The sequence below is a fragment of the Entelurus aequoreus genome, linkage group LG13, assembly GCF_033978785.1.
Source record: "Entelurus aequoreus isolate RoL-2023_Sb linkage group LG13, RoL_Eaeq_v1.1, whole genome shotgun sequence".
NCBI classification, from domain to species: Eukaryota; Metazoa; Chordata; class Actinopteri; order Syngnathiformes; family Syngnathidae; genus Entelurus; species Entelurus aequoreus.
Window position 1 is genome coordinate 31,798,506 of NC_084743.1, and position 15,092 is coordinate 31,813,597.

The 15,092-nt window shown below is 36.5% G+C and overlaps 1 protein-coding gene across 1 annotated transcript in view; it reads left to right on the forward strand.

The window, feature by feature from the left end:
- ccdc93 (coiled-coil domain containing 93) overlaps window positions 1–14,779 on the forward strand; it is a 28,938-nt gene extending 14,159 nt beyond the window's left edge. Inside the window, exons 12-23 of the mRNA XM_062067723.1 lie at window positions 2,523–2,639; window positions 3,033–3,095; window positions 3,347–3,420; window positions 4,555–4,636; window positions 4,709–4,783; window positions 5,078–5,149; window positions 7,588–7,696; window positions 7,790–7,872; window positions 7,979–8,016; window positions 9,191–9,275; window positions 9,398–9,511; window positions 12,156–14,779. Of these exons, the coding sequence (XP_061923707.1) occupies window positions 2,523–2,639; window positions 3,033–3,095; window positions 3,347–3,420; window positions 4,555–4,636; window positions 4,709–4,783; window positions 5,078–5,149; window positions 7,588–7,696; window positions 7,790–7,872; window positions 7,979–8,016; window positions 9,191–9,275; window positions 9,398–9,511; window positions 12,156–12,212 (969 nt within the window). The 3' untranslated portion in view covers window positions 12,213–14,779. The remainder of the gene's footprint in view (window positions 1–2,522; window positions 2,640–3,032; window positions 3,096–3,346; window positions 3,421–4,554; window positions 4,637–4,708; window positions 4,784–5,077; window positions 5,150–7,587; window positions 7,697–7,789; window positions 7,873–7,978; window positions 8,017–9,190; window positions 9,276–9,397; window positions 9,512–12,155) is intronic.
- Window positions 14,780–15,092: the final 313 nt, after the last annotated feature.

Consider the following 15,092-nt stretch of genomic DNA (forward strand, 5'->3'; position numbering starts at 1 on the left):
AATGATCTATTGCTAACGATGGATTCTGATGCGTCATCTATGTTGCTGCTTCTTGATCTTAGCGCCGCTTTCGATACTGTTGATCATAATATTTTATTAGAGCGTATCAAAACGCGTATTGGGATGACAGACTTAGCCTTGTCTTGGTTTAACTCTTATCTTACTGACAGGATGCAGTGTGTCTCCCATAACAATGTGACCTCGGACTATGTTAAGGTAACGTGCGGGGTTCCCCAGGGTTCGGTTCTTGGCCCTGCACTCTTTAGTATTTACATGCTGCCGCTAGGTGATATCATACGCAAATACGGTGTTCGCTTTCACTGTTATGCTGATGACACCCAACTCTACATGCCCCTAAAGCTGACCAACACGCCGGATTGTAGTCGGCTGGAGGCGTGTCTTAATGAAATTAAACAATGGATGTCCGCTAACTTTTTGCAACTCAACGCTAAGAAAACGGAAATGCTGATTATCGGTCCTGCTCAACACCGACATCTATTTAATAATACCACCTTAACATTTGACAACCAAACAATTAAACAAGGCGACTCGGTAAAGAATCTGGGTATTATCTTCGACCCAACTCTCTCGTTTGAGTCACACATTAAGAGTGTTACTAAAACGGCCTTCTTTCATCTCCGTAATATCGCTAAAATTCGTTCCATTTTGTCCACAAGCGATGCTGAGATCATTATCCATGCGTTCGTTACATCTCGTCTTGATTACTGTAACGTTTTGTTTTCGGGCCTCCCTATGTCTAGCATTAAAAGATTACAGATGGTACAAAATGCGGCTGCTAGACTTTTGACAAAAACAAGAAAGTTTGATCATATTACGCCTATACTGGCTCACTTGCACTGGCTTCCTCTGCACCTAAGATGCGACTTTAAGGTTTTACTACTTACGTATAAAATACTACACGGTCAAGCTCCTGCCTATCTTGACGATTGTATTGTACCATATGTCCCAGCAAGAAATCTGCGTTCAAAGAACTCCGGCTTATTAGGGATTCCCAGAGCCCAAAAAAAGTCTGCGGGCTATAGAGTGTTTTCTATTCGGGCTCCAATACTATGGAATGCCCTCCCGGTAAAAGTTAGAGATGCTACCTCAGTAGAAGCATTTAAGTCTCATCTTAAAACTCATTTGTATACTCTAGCCTTTAAATAGAGTCCCTTTTTAGACCAGTTGATCTGCCGTTTCTTTTCTTTTCTTTTCTACTCTGCTCCCAACCCGGGGTGGACCGCTAGCCTGTCCATCAGATGGGGACATCTCTACGCTGCTGACCCGTCTCCACTCGGGATGGTTCCTGCTGGCCCCACTATGGACTGGACTTTCGCTGATGTGTTGGACTTTCACAATATTATGTCAGACCCACTCGACATCCATTGCTTTCGGTCTCCCCTAGAGGTGGGGGGGTTACCCACATATGCGGTCCTCTCCAAGGTTTCTCATAGTCATTCACATTGACGTCCCACTGGGGTGAGTTTTCCTTGCCCGTATGTGGACTCTGTACCGAGGATGTCGTTGTGGCTTGTACAGCCCTTTGAGACACTTGTGATTTAGGGCTATATAAATAAACATTGATTGATTGATTGATAAAGCAAGAGATGTTCCCAGGGTAACAGATTTTTGCGTATCCTAGCTTGTCAGCTATTAGTACTGTTAGCATTTTCATTCTGTTGCTTTTAACATTACTTCAGTCACGCATTCAAGCAAGTTTTGCAACCGGAAGAAGTGACGCCTCATTAATAATCAACATGGCTAAAGGGGAACTGTAGTAGAATTTCTGACCTCTTGACCTATATTTCGTGTCTTTTAAGAATGTCCGCTCATTTTCAATTCTCTTGTATTTTGTGCCATTGAATGGACCAGTGGTGGGCCAAAAGTGAATGTTAAGTCGTGCCAACCTGTGTACAGAATGTGTTGACTGTCTAAAGGATTCGAGTTGTTATGGAACAGATAGGGAAAAGATAAAAAACATTGACGCATTTAGATAACAAACAATGACGCACATGAGACATATAAAAAATGGCAGAAGACCGGAACTCGAGGGTGATTTTGGCTTGTGTGTGTCTTGTGTGCTCTGGAGTACATTGTGTCTGCTTGCACGGACAACTTAATTCAACCTGCACTTCTGATAATGGGTAAATAAATTTGTTGTACTAAACTACTTTTGTTGCCTGCTTAAGCTTCGGACAATCCACTACAGAACGAAGGATCAAACTTTTAAATAGAGAAACAACTCCTGACATAGAAGCTAAAAAACAAATCAAGACACATCCACATTGCTATTGCAAAAAATAAAATATATATATTGTAAGGACTACAGTTATACAGTGATATCTAAAGTACTCTGACATTGGCGGATGCCGTAATGTAATATTAAGATGTAAGTCTCAACATCCTCTAATAATTCATGGTTGTAATTTTATTAATTACAAACATGAGTTCTGGTTGGGTCGCAATCATACAAAACTACTTACTTATAAAATCCTGCTTGTTGGATTTCTCTGTTGTCATAGCACCTGGAGATATCCTCAGAGGACTTTACGGAGCGCTATGGCCCATTGCACCAGCACCTCCGAGCTGTAGCCTCTCTCAACAAACAGATACAGCAAAAGAAGAACCAACTTGGGGAGGTTAGTAGTTTACGTTAGTTGAGTTGCCTAATTAGGAGCTACAATAATCTTCATTACCTGTGACTGTACAGAAGAATACTGTTGACGTCGATGTAGGAACAAATTTGGAAAATAAAACAAATAAGGGAACATTCATTTGTATGAAATGGTGCCTGGCAAAGAACAGTACTTTTCATTTTAAGATTGGATAAGTGTAATCCCCTGAATAATACATAAATAATAATTGACAACCCTCAACTCAATAAATATCTGGCACCCTCTGTTGTAATTTGGTATGTTTATAAAAGCATCTCAATTGTGTTTGTGCATTAATTTCTTATGTATTTGCTAACTATTAGCTGTTTGTGTATGTCTGTTTGTGTTGAATAAAATGTGTTGTCTTTGTGTTAATAGCTACAAACCAATCATGCAGAAGTAAAGAATGGTTGTGACAAGGCGAAGAAAAAGTTGCTCGAGGTAAGAAAAAACAGCTATTTATGCAAAAAAAATATTTGTAACCTGTTCCCTTCTTTTTTTCTTGTTTTTAGCAAATCTCTATACAACGCTAAAACTGTGACAATTCTGTTTTAAGTAAAATATAATGAACCCTGTTGTCAACAACCCTAAAACATCACTTCACTAAAGAAACGCTTATAATTTTCAAAAATGTTTTTTTTTCCTTTTTTTTTATAATCCTATTTTTCTGTCTTCCTTCATGTGTATTGCAGGCAACAGAGCAATCTGAGAGACTGAAAAAGGAACTGATGCATTTTCAGGACAAGGAAGGCCAAGCTGACTGCAGGTTATTGATGATGATGATGATGATGATTATGATTAGTTATCTTTCAAGTGTAGGAACGGTTGACAAACACCGACACAAAACCGCGCTGTAATCGCTCTACATAAATCGACACAAACAGGTGCACACATTCACGTGCGCAGCGTAGCCGCCGGCTAATGCAGTCACTCCTTCACGCGCAATACAAATAGCTGGTTACATACTGTAAATGCCACCATGTAGAAACAGAAATGATAAGGCACTACTTTGTTTATTAAAATGTATACCTCGGTTTTGTTAGTGTTCTATTCCAAGAGGTCAGACGAAAACCGAATTAAATGAAAACTAAAGCAGGTTTTCCCATAAGAATTTACGTAAATCCAATTAATCTGTTCTAGACACCAAAAATATGAAGACTTAACAAATTTTAAATGCTCATGTAACTTTTACACTTGTGCTTAAGGGGTAAAAATATTACTGCAAAGTAGCCAGTCTAAGTAGCCTGTCCAAACTAGGGATGGGTGATATGGCCTAAAATGTATACAGCGATATATATTGCAGCCTGTTGTGGTAATGTGATATATTATTTGGCATATTATTTATACTAAAACCATTTGAAAACATGCTACAAAAGCTAATTTGGCTGCTGACGTAACGTATTGCGTAATTTCTTTGCTTTTGGATGTGTATGTATACTTGCTCTGTGTTAGTTGCATTATTCTCTTTCTATAAGCTTATTAGTCTATTTGCTATTATTTCTGTTCATAGCTAGTTACTCTCCGATGTAATGCGATCCTAGTTGGACTTATGTTAAAATGTACAAAAAACATTCTGTTGTTTCACTACTGTACATTCAACGTAGATTAGCGCTAAGAATGGCTTCTTGTCTCCTGCTCGCTCTTGTCGAGTGTGTCAAAAACTGAGCAAATCCTCGTTCTCTAGTGAAAATGAGATTTGTAAGATTTTTATTGCATTTTTTGCAGCTATTAAAGAAAGAATGAGTAATTTGGAAGCAGCTAGCCAGCCTGGATACCGGTAAACAGTAAAACCTACGCACCGACCAAAATAATTTGTCATTTGACTAATCGCGGTAGCACTAGTAGAGTTTGACATTGTATTTTTATTCAACCACAGTAAATTTAATTTTCTGCTTAACAGCATGTTGGAGAAGCTGAGGGATCTGGTAACAATGAATGACACTTTGAAAGTGCAAGAGCAGGAGTTCCGTACACACTGCAGAGTAAGTCTGCTATTGTGCCTCATTCTGGTCGTGCCTTGCTTAATTTTGTCTTTGTCTTAATGCTACCTCCAGGATGAGATGGCCCTCCTGCAACAGGGCATTGAGGAGTTGAAGACTGCATCTGGGCAGGGTACAGAGGAGGAGAAGGTATTCAGTGGATGATGTCGGGGTTGAGGGCACGTTGGGAACTGTCCCTGACAAGCTTACCTCAAGTTTAGCCAAAATGTACTCTAAAGCCACACTGTAATGCACAAATGTTTGGAAATGTTGTTCCAATTTACAGTCTATTATTACTTTTGTCCGACTTTTATAGAAAATGTTGTAAAAGCTGACATCACAGGATTTTTTTCTAGATGTGTCTGCTTGTTTTTATCTGAAAAGTCTCTGAAACAAAGACAATCAGATGATCAGTTTTTCAGTGCATCATTTGTCATCCTCTAGGAAAGGAATCAATTGATACACAAACAATATAATACAGACAGAGACAAACTACAAAAGATCCGGCTGCTCATGGTAAGTAGAAATTTAAAATTTCCGGAAATTGTGTGTCAATTTACAAATGCGTTTGAAGTATATACCGTATACATACTGTATGTGTAGGCACACAGGCTGGAAATTGTACCCTCCAGACAATTAGTATTACCGTTTAAAATTAAAATGATTGAAAAACTGTGATTGATAACTTCACTTTGATAAATTAGCTTAAATGCTAAAATCAAAACAAGAAACATTACCGTCTTTCCCCATTAAGAAACAATATACCCCAATCTAAACATATGTAAATGCATTGTGCTATGAGGAACTAAGCTATTTAATTGTGCACATTAAACCTACAAACTTTGGTGTCTTATCACAGAGTGATCGTTATATACTCGGAGAAATACAGACAAAGTATTTTTACGGTGCTTCAAGGACCGATGAACACAGTAGGACGCCACAACACCCGCCAAAAATAATAAATAATAGATTTTATTTGTTACGCACTTTTAATTTAGATACATCTTAAAGTGCTAGAGTACAAACCGACATTTAAAACCATAAAAGCTGAGCAATTAAAACAGATAAAATAGGACTAAAACACTATCGGTGAAACATAAAAAACACAAAACATGCACAATAGTGGGTTTTCTAACAGTATCTATAACAGTGGTTCTTAACCTGGGTTCGATCGAACCCTAGGGGTTTGGTGAGTCGGCCTCAGGGGTTCGGCGGAGCCTCCGCCACGGAGGTAAAGACACGTCCTGCTTATCGTGTAAATAAAAACTTCTCCCTATCTGCGTATTATGGATACCCCCAACAACTGATTTGCAGGTTTTTTGATTGATCGATTGAAACTTTTACTAGTAGATTACAAAGGAAGAGAATACATTATATGAAACAGTACGGTTTACACAGTACAGTACATATTCCGTACAATTGACCACCAAATGGTAACACCTGAATACGTTTTTCAACTTGTTTAAGTCGGGGTCCACGTTAATCAATTCATGGTAATGTGTGTAAGGTGTGTAATTTGTTGTGAGTTCATGCACTGTGTTGGTTTTGTTCTTTGAACAAGGTGATGTTCATGTACAGTTCATTTTGTGCACCAGTAAAAAAATATAACTTTTTCTTGAATTGAGAAAACATTTTATTTTTCACTAAAGAAGGGTTTGGTGAATGCGGATATGAAACTGGTGGGGTTCGGTACTTCAAACAAGGTTAAGAACCACTGATCTATAAGTACTTTTTGAGCACATTCTACAGACTGCGATAATGGTGATTATTTTGGTCACGATAACCGTGATATGAAATTGTAATATTGTTACATCCCTCTAACAAAGTAAACAAAGCTAAAAATAAAATGGACTCTCAACCTATGTTAGCAAAACTTTTACTTAAATAAATATTGAACATCTTGAAGTTCAGTTTTTCCCCAGTTGGAAAAATTGGGTCGGATGGTTTTTATTGTCTTTTTTTTTTTGTTGACATCATTTTCCAACTAATTCGGTATACCCGCTCGTCTGTCCGTGTTGATGGGCTTTTGTTGCTCATTGGGTTTGAAGCCAAAATATTCCCATACTGGGAAATTTGGTTTTGCAATTATCGATTTTCCTCCTCATTTTTGTTACTTTGCGGCGCTTCTCACTAGCGAGCCATGACTACCTTGGCTCTGTCCGGGAATCTTGTGTGTGTAAGGTAGCGATGCCACTTCCACCCACTGAGACAAAGATTGTGGATGACTGACAAGAGGGTTTACTCCGTTCATTTAATTCTGCTATTGTATAACGCACCCAGGTGCTCCGGGCGATGCTCAGAGTGAAAACAAACACACATGAACATGGCAATTAATCAATGTTGGTAAAGTTATCAAGTTCATTTTCATTTATAGTTTGATTAATTGATTTATTTACCAACCCAGGCCTAATCGACTCATGCTTCAGCATGGTGCGGACTAGCAGGGCTGCGGTACAACTGCTTCACCAAGTTAGCTACCTCCACAGTCTGTCATGTTTTTGAATTTTTTTCTTCTTTAATTTAATGAACATCATCCACTCAACAGTGTCCTTCACACTCCCTTTTTTCCTTGGTTGAAAAAAGAAAGGTTATTTCCATCCGTAGCTTTAGACTATTGTTAGCGAGTAAGGCCGGATGTTTTAATCGGATCTGGCGGGTCTCACTGTGACAGTAACTACACCAAAAAATGTTGCTCGGAATCCAAAGCATAACGATTAGCCGAGAGACTGCTCGTATCCTGAAAAACGCATGAGCTATGGCCAACATATCCCAATGTACCATTGTACTAGAAATTAAAAAAATAATTCACACTGTTCAATTTATTACTGTTGTACTTACCTACATTATTTCACTTTCTTTAACATAAACCTGGTAAAAAAATAATAGTATATAATTTATTTTTGTTCAATAATTGCTTTTATTGGCTTAGTAGTACTTGACTTGTCAATGTTTAGGCTCGGAGGAATCGTGAGGTTGCCATTTTGCAGAGAAAAATTGACGAAGTGCCGAGTCGAGCAGAACTAACACAGTACCAGAAGAGATTTGTTGAACTGTATAGTCAAGGTAGGTCTTCCTAAAGAAACAAAACTTATCCAGTCAAAGGGATCCCTAAACAAATTGAACAAATATTTATCTGAATTGTATTTATTTTTTCAGTTTCTGCCACACACAAAGAGACCAAACAGTTCTTCACACTGTATAATACCTTAGACGACAAAAAAGTTTACCTTGAGAAGGAGGTAAGTATTCTCAGCAGTCGTTTGTTTTTGTTTGTTTGTTTTTTCCCCCACATTTTTGTCCCTTTTTACCTGTTACATGTTAATGAGAAACATTTTTCCACTTAAGGTAAATTTGCTGAACTCCATTCATGACAACTTCCAACAGTAAGTGCATTTCACTTTAATTGTATTTAATGTTACTACCTGTGGTAGAATACACTTACCATACACTTAATTAGGCACAACTTAAAGGTACCAGGTTGGACCTCCCTCATTATCACACAACTACGTGAAACAGGGATGTCCAAACTATGGCCCGCGGGTAATGTGCCGGCCATAGCATCTTAAATTTGACTCACAGGATGTTTCTAAGACTATGTATACACTGCAGGCCTTAGTGTTTTCCCACCTGACTGTTTACACTAAAAGTAAAATGTTTATCAGACTCCAGTATAAGCGCGCACAGGCATCATCGTCACTTGATTGCGTTGTTCGATAAAGTGAAACCAATGGAAGTTGACCGAATTCTGTTAATGAACAAGAAAATCGCTACTAGTACTACTACAAAACAAAATAAAAGTCACCACGCCTTAAAAATGTTTTTTTTACTTGAAAATATGTTAAAGTAATAAATTGTATAAATGAATACATGTAGTGTAATACATTTGGGAGGGTTCTAATATTTTTTATGGCTGTTAAGTAGAAGCAACACGGACATCAGCGTGGATCTACGTTTGTTTTATTTTTCAATTTACTTATGTAAACAACTTACGCAATGTACGTAACATGTAAGTAAATACAGGACAGCGTACACATCAATTCCGGTCCTTCAACAATCGTGTGTGTGTGTGTGTGTGTGTGTATATATATATATATACACAGTACAGGCCAAAAGTTTGGACACACCTTCTCATTCAATGCTTTTTCTTTATTTTCATGACTATTAAATTGTAGATTGTCACTGAAGGCATTAAAACTATGAATGAACACATGTGGAGTTATGTACTTAACAAAAAAAGGTGAAAAACTAAAAACATGTTCTAGTTTCTTCAAAACAGCCACCCTTTGCTCTGATTACTGCTTTGCACACTCTTGGCATTCTCTCTATGAGCTTCAAGAGGTAGTCACCTGAAATGGTTTTCACTTCACAGGTGTCATAAATGACACCTGTGAAGGTGTCAATATATCTTCAGTTACAATTTACAATGTAAATAGTCATGGTGTGTCCAAACTTTTGGCCTGTACTGTATGTATATGTATGTGTGTAAATATATATACGTATATATATATATAATCGCAATTTTTATGTATTATTGATTATCTGTATATTTTTGTCCAGGGCCATGTCATCCTCAGCAGATAAGGAACAGTTCCTCAGACAGATGGAGCAGATTGTGGAGGGAATCAAACAGAGTCGCATCAAGGTACGGCTACTCCGTTAGAGGTTTAACCATGTCTAAACCTGTCTGTCCTGGTGCTGCATCATTTTGTGTCGTGTGGAATAAAATCAGTAAATATGAGATGTACACTACCTGTTTGCATGCAGATGGAAAAGAAGAAGCAGGAGAACAAAATGAGGAGAGATCAGCTCAACGACGAGTACCTCGAGCTGCTTGACAAACAGAGACTGTATTTCAAAACTGTCAAAGATTTTAAAGAGGTAATGGATGAATGTCAATTATATTGACTATTTCATTGCTTACACTTCCAGTGGTACCTCGATATGCAGGTCCAAAAAAATTGAATTGTACAAAAACCAAAGCAATTTTTCCCATAAGAAATAATTACATTAATTAGTTTGACATCCAAATATACTTGCACACAATACATTTTATAGAGAATAATTATAGTTTTATAAGCGGAAAACAATGGGCAATATATATATACCGCAAATGTATAAAAAAACATTTAATATCACGTTGACCTTTTTATTGAAGATTAAAAGATTAAAGTACCAATGATTGTCACACACACACACTAGATGTGGTGAAATTTGTCCTCTGCATTTGACCCATCCCCTTGGGGAGCAGTGGGCAGCAGCGGCGCCGCGCCCGGGAATCATTTTTGGTGATTTAACCCCCAACTCCAACCCTATGTTGTTAGCAAAGACAGCGATGGGAGGAGAGAGCCTCACCTTCGAGGCCATTCTTTAATTCAAACGTGTTTCTGACCTTCATCAAAGTGCTGGTACCCATAACTTTCTTTTTCCCCATGGTGGATATTTTTGCAGTCGTACACAATAATAAAACACAGAGATCGTGTCGCCAGCCTGTGGGTTTCATGGGTACTGGATTTCGTGGAGTGATGGGCGGGCACACTGACTAGTTTGTTACAAATTAAGTCTGGTCGTACAATAACCAAAATTGTGTTTGAAAACTGTAGCAAAATTATTTTAAAAGTTAATTAATCAGAAAACGAATCATACGAAAACCAAGATTTCAAACACTATTTGGGTCTCTATAGTCCCTAAATTTAATTTAACATTTTTCTACCCACATCAGAAAATGGGTATGCCCTTGTGTTGCATAATTAAATAATACCGCCTTCACTGTGGGTTGTGAGGATCCAACATTTTTTTTTCTTTGTATGACAGGATAGTCCTCAAAATCAACAGTGCTATTTAGAGAGGTGGTAATTGTGCTGTATTTCCTGGTCGTTGAAGTATTTTCTTGGAAGCGTGTCTTAGATATTTTGATATCTATGACAGGCTTTGTTATGATTACGCCTGTTTTTTCATCACATGTAAGCCCAGTTCTAACTAAGAGGAATTACTCAGGTTGTGATGAAGTATTTTTACAAAGGGGTTGCGTTGTAATGGCCGGCTAATGTCCACAGCCTTGACGCTTAGAGAATCATTCTGGATATCAGGAGTTCTGTATTTTAAATCAGTGGTCCCCAAACACCGGTACCGGTCCGTGACGCATTTGCTAGGGAAACATTAAATAATTTATAAACGACTGCATTTTCTCCAACTTAACTTGCATGTCCCACTAGACACACCAATAAGCTCGTTTATAGATGTACAATAAAACTCCTGATAGGAAGTTGCTATTTGTTATAACTTTGTGACATGATACAATGCACATCAATGAACATATCAAATATAAATGTGACAGATTGTAGCCAAAAGCTGATTTCCGTCTGCATTTCATTGAAAAGTAACCAGCCCAGGGCTCCCACTAATTCAGCGTTATAGTGAGTTGTATTTTTCATGCACTTATTTTTGCTGTATTTATCCGACACAAGTGGAAAGCCGGTCCCTGAAAATAATGCCTACATTAAACCGGTCCGTGGTGCAAAAAAGGTTGGGGACCACTGTTTTAAAGTGTCAAGAAATATGTCAATAGTGAAAAGACCTAAACATGTTCTAGACCAAAAGTCACTCCATATTATCTACTGCTCGCTAATGTTATCAGATCTAAGTTATTGTGTAAAAATATGGAAAAGTACCGACAAAAGTACACTTTATTCACTAACCGTGTTACAAAAATATTAAAATTAAATGACTTGGTGATTTGCAAACAGCTAAAATTGTTTGCTAATCAAGAATGTACAACAATTCTTCTCAACAAATGTATTCAGCAAAGAAGTCAAACAATGTACTAATATAATACAGTTTAAGAAACTGTTCAAACTAAAAATGTTAACGAAGTACAAAGAAGAAGAATCCTGATAAACATCTTGAACCTTACTGAAAATCATCTTAAAATCACTTAACTATTTATTTAACAATTTTAATTATTGTTTATGTACTTGTTAATTATTTACATTCTTATTTGTCTATTTATTTATTTATTTACTTATTTACCTGTTTATTCACTCTTGTGTTACAAATTAAACTTGTGTTCAAAACTGCTACGATATGAACAGGGGTAGGATTAAATAAGATATGCTTCTTGTTACTCCTTTTTAGACATGCTGTAATGAGAAACTTGAAATGTGTGAAGTATCATATTGTAAGTGTTTCATGTTTAGCGGGCTCTAACAATGTTGAAAAAAAAAATTATTTAGAAGGTTGTAAACCGTTTTTTTATGCTCTAACTATGAAAGTATTTCATTTATTAGTAATAATTCTACTTAGCGGAAATTTTATACCAATGTAATGTACCAATTAACTGCTTTAACGAGCGACAACTGTACTTGGGAAAACTTGCTTCAGGTCACGTATGTTTTGGCCAACAACATCACCTTATTATGGCCGTTACCCGAGGTACCGCTGTATGTCTCTTTTTTTTAAGGTAGATAAAAGCAGAGAGAAATGTTTTTGCAATGTGTGATGAAATTATGTTTTTTTCCTCCTCCAGGAATGTCGCAAGAATGAAATGCTGCTGTCTAAGTTGAGAGCGAAAGGAGCATCTTAGCTGGAAAGGGTTTGTTTCTATAAAAATACTGTGCGTCATCTGTGTAAAAACATTTAATGAGTACTGATCTACCATTCAGTATTTGTTTTTCATGGATCATAGTGTTAAACATGCATATGAACTAAAAACTATTGAGTCATATAAATGGAAAAAAAAAAACACCTTACAGTGGATTGCTTTAAGAATGATTCTATTAGTGTTTTCTGTCAATTGTACATTCATGTACAATGGTCGGGGGCCGCTGAATAAGATTTCACCAAGAAGACAAATACAATTAACATGTGTCAGGTCTTGTATTTCAGTCATCAGTGGTAGGATCTCCTACTCCTACTACCCTTTTCAGCTTAACCTTTTTTTTTTATTGCTATATTTTATTTGTTAACATTTTCTACTTGCTCTCTAGCATGCTAAATTCTTAGTTGCTGTTTTCATGACACTTCTATGTCCAGAGTTGAAAATTAATAAGTCTCTAACTGTCAGGCTAAAATATTGTCATAAGTGTAAAAATAAGTGACTCTAATAAAGTGGAAGATAAAAATGTTATATCTTATCTTCCCTTTAATTGATGGTGTAGACTGGGTTCAGGTATCATGGGCACTTTCCCCAAATCGATTTGATTCATAAGGTTCTAAAGCAATTAACCACAATTTAATCTGAGTTTCACCTAAATGTTGACAATGTCTCAGATTTGTTGCAAAATACAAATGTACATAGTTTATACTCTTCACCATAAACAACTTTGGACAGTTTAAGTCTTCTCAAAAATGCAATTTTGAAATAAGCATGAAGTGAAAGTGAACTTTTACAGATGTCCCTCGCCACATCGCGCTTTAACTATTGTGGCAATTAAAAAAAAACATTTGACAATTTTTTGATCCTTAAAGAAACATTTTCAAGTATTAAAATAGCTACACTGCTAAATGTCAGTGTTCAAAAACAAGAAAAAAAAATACAAAAATGAGGGGTATTTTACTTGAACTAAGCAAAATTATCTGCCAACAGAACAAGAAAATTCGGCTTGTCAAGACTTTCCAAAACAAGTAAAATTTGCTAACCTCAATGAACCCAAAAATACCTTAAAATAAGTATATTCTCACTAATAACAAGTGCTCTTTTCTTGGTAGAAAAAAAAATTTGACCTTTTTGCTCATTATGTTGAAAAATATTCTTAAATTAAGTAAATGCTGGTGCCAATATCTTGACATAATGATATGCGCTCGGCATCATGATTTTTTTTTTCATGCTTGAAGTAAGAAATTATTACTTTAAAAAGTAGTTTTATACTTGTGAGTGTTGATGACACAGCTTTGCATCAGTTGATATTCTAGTTTCAAGCATGTTTTACTCAATGTAGGTCATCAAATCTCAGCAACAAGCTGTAATATCTTACTGAGATAATTTAGGACCAAAACACTTAAAACAAGTAAAACACTCTAACATAAAATCGGCGTAGTGAGAAGAATTATCTTGTCAGACAGAAAATAAGCAAATATCACCCTTATTTGAGATATTTAATCTTACTTAGATTTCAGTTTTTGCAGTGTAGATAAAAAAGAAATCTAAACTACAGTAGTATTGGCTACTAGAAAAGACAAAACCAATCAGAAAAATCTGTTCAGTATCGTGGCCACTGATTGGCTCAGTCTCAGGCACACAGGAGTCAAACTTTTTTTTTTTTTCCGTGGGTCACTTCGCAATCATGGGAGCTTCGTGATACCAATCAGGATTTCGCCATCTTCCAATCACGCAAAGTATGTGCGACCTCACAGCCCAATCCCCACCTTTTGGCCAATCGAATTTGTTCCATCAGCACTTGAACGCGACTGTCTAACCAATCAAATGTCTCCCTGCAGCTTTTTGAAAATGCTGCAGCAAAAAGAGGCATTTTATTGAGGCTGCCAACGTCCCTGAGGGACTGATTATTTGATTATTGCCATTGTTTACCAACTGACTTCTGATTTCAAAGCAAGTTTTTCAGCAAAGTGACAAGCAGATGTTTAAGCTCATGTAGAATTTGATTTAAAAAGGCTTTTAATTTCAAAAGAAAAGCTTGGAATAGCTTGTTGTGTCAAATAATATCAAATTAAGAACTACATTCACAAAAATACATTTATTCCATTCTGGACAAATTGTGAAATAAGTGAAGCGTTGTGAATACTTTCTGCACTGTAAATGTATACTGAATTGCCTCATAATATTAACACGCAATTGCCTAAGTATTTGATCATTATATCTTTTTTAAATACACTGTAAAAAAACAAAACAACAACTGTAGATTGTGCGGGAAAACCGTCAGCTCAGTCGCCAAAACTGGGATTTTACAACATTTTACTGTAAATTTAAAAACGCTATTGCTGTTTTTTACGGTACAAAATCTGCTAGATTTAACTGCCAATTTTTAACCGTGAAATCTATTGTCCTTTTTACAGTGTACAATTAGATGGGTAACTTGCTTGAAATCATAAGTCAAGCAGATATTTAAGTATTTATTTTTATTTGAACGAAAACATGTATGATAATATACTTGTTGCCTTATTGCATATTAAAGTTTAAAATATGTGCTTTTTCATGCAGTGCACATTTTTTTTATCATAATGGAAAGAACGAATGCATTTAGTCAGAAAAAGTGAAGTGCTGTATTGACTCATATTATTTCAAGGCTTTTGTGTGGAATAAAAAAAATGTGGCAGGCTAGATCTGGTTTGAGTTTGAGTCAAGGGAATAAAGGAAGGAAGAAAACATTAAGTATCCATAACGGTACTGTCGAATTCTGGAAGGAAATCGTTTCAAAAGTTTTTTTAGGGGCCACATTCCCAGAAAGCTAAGGACCGGGTGGGATGGACCTCTTCCTTCACTATGAGTCTTGTAGTGTATATTCTG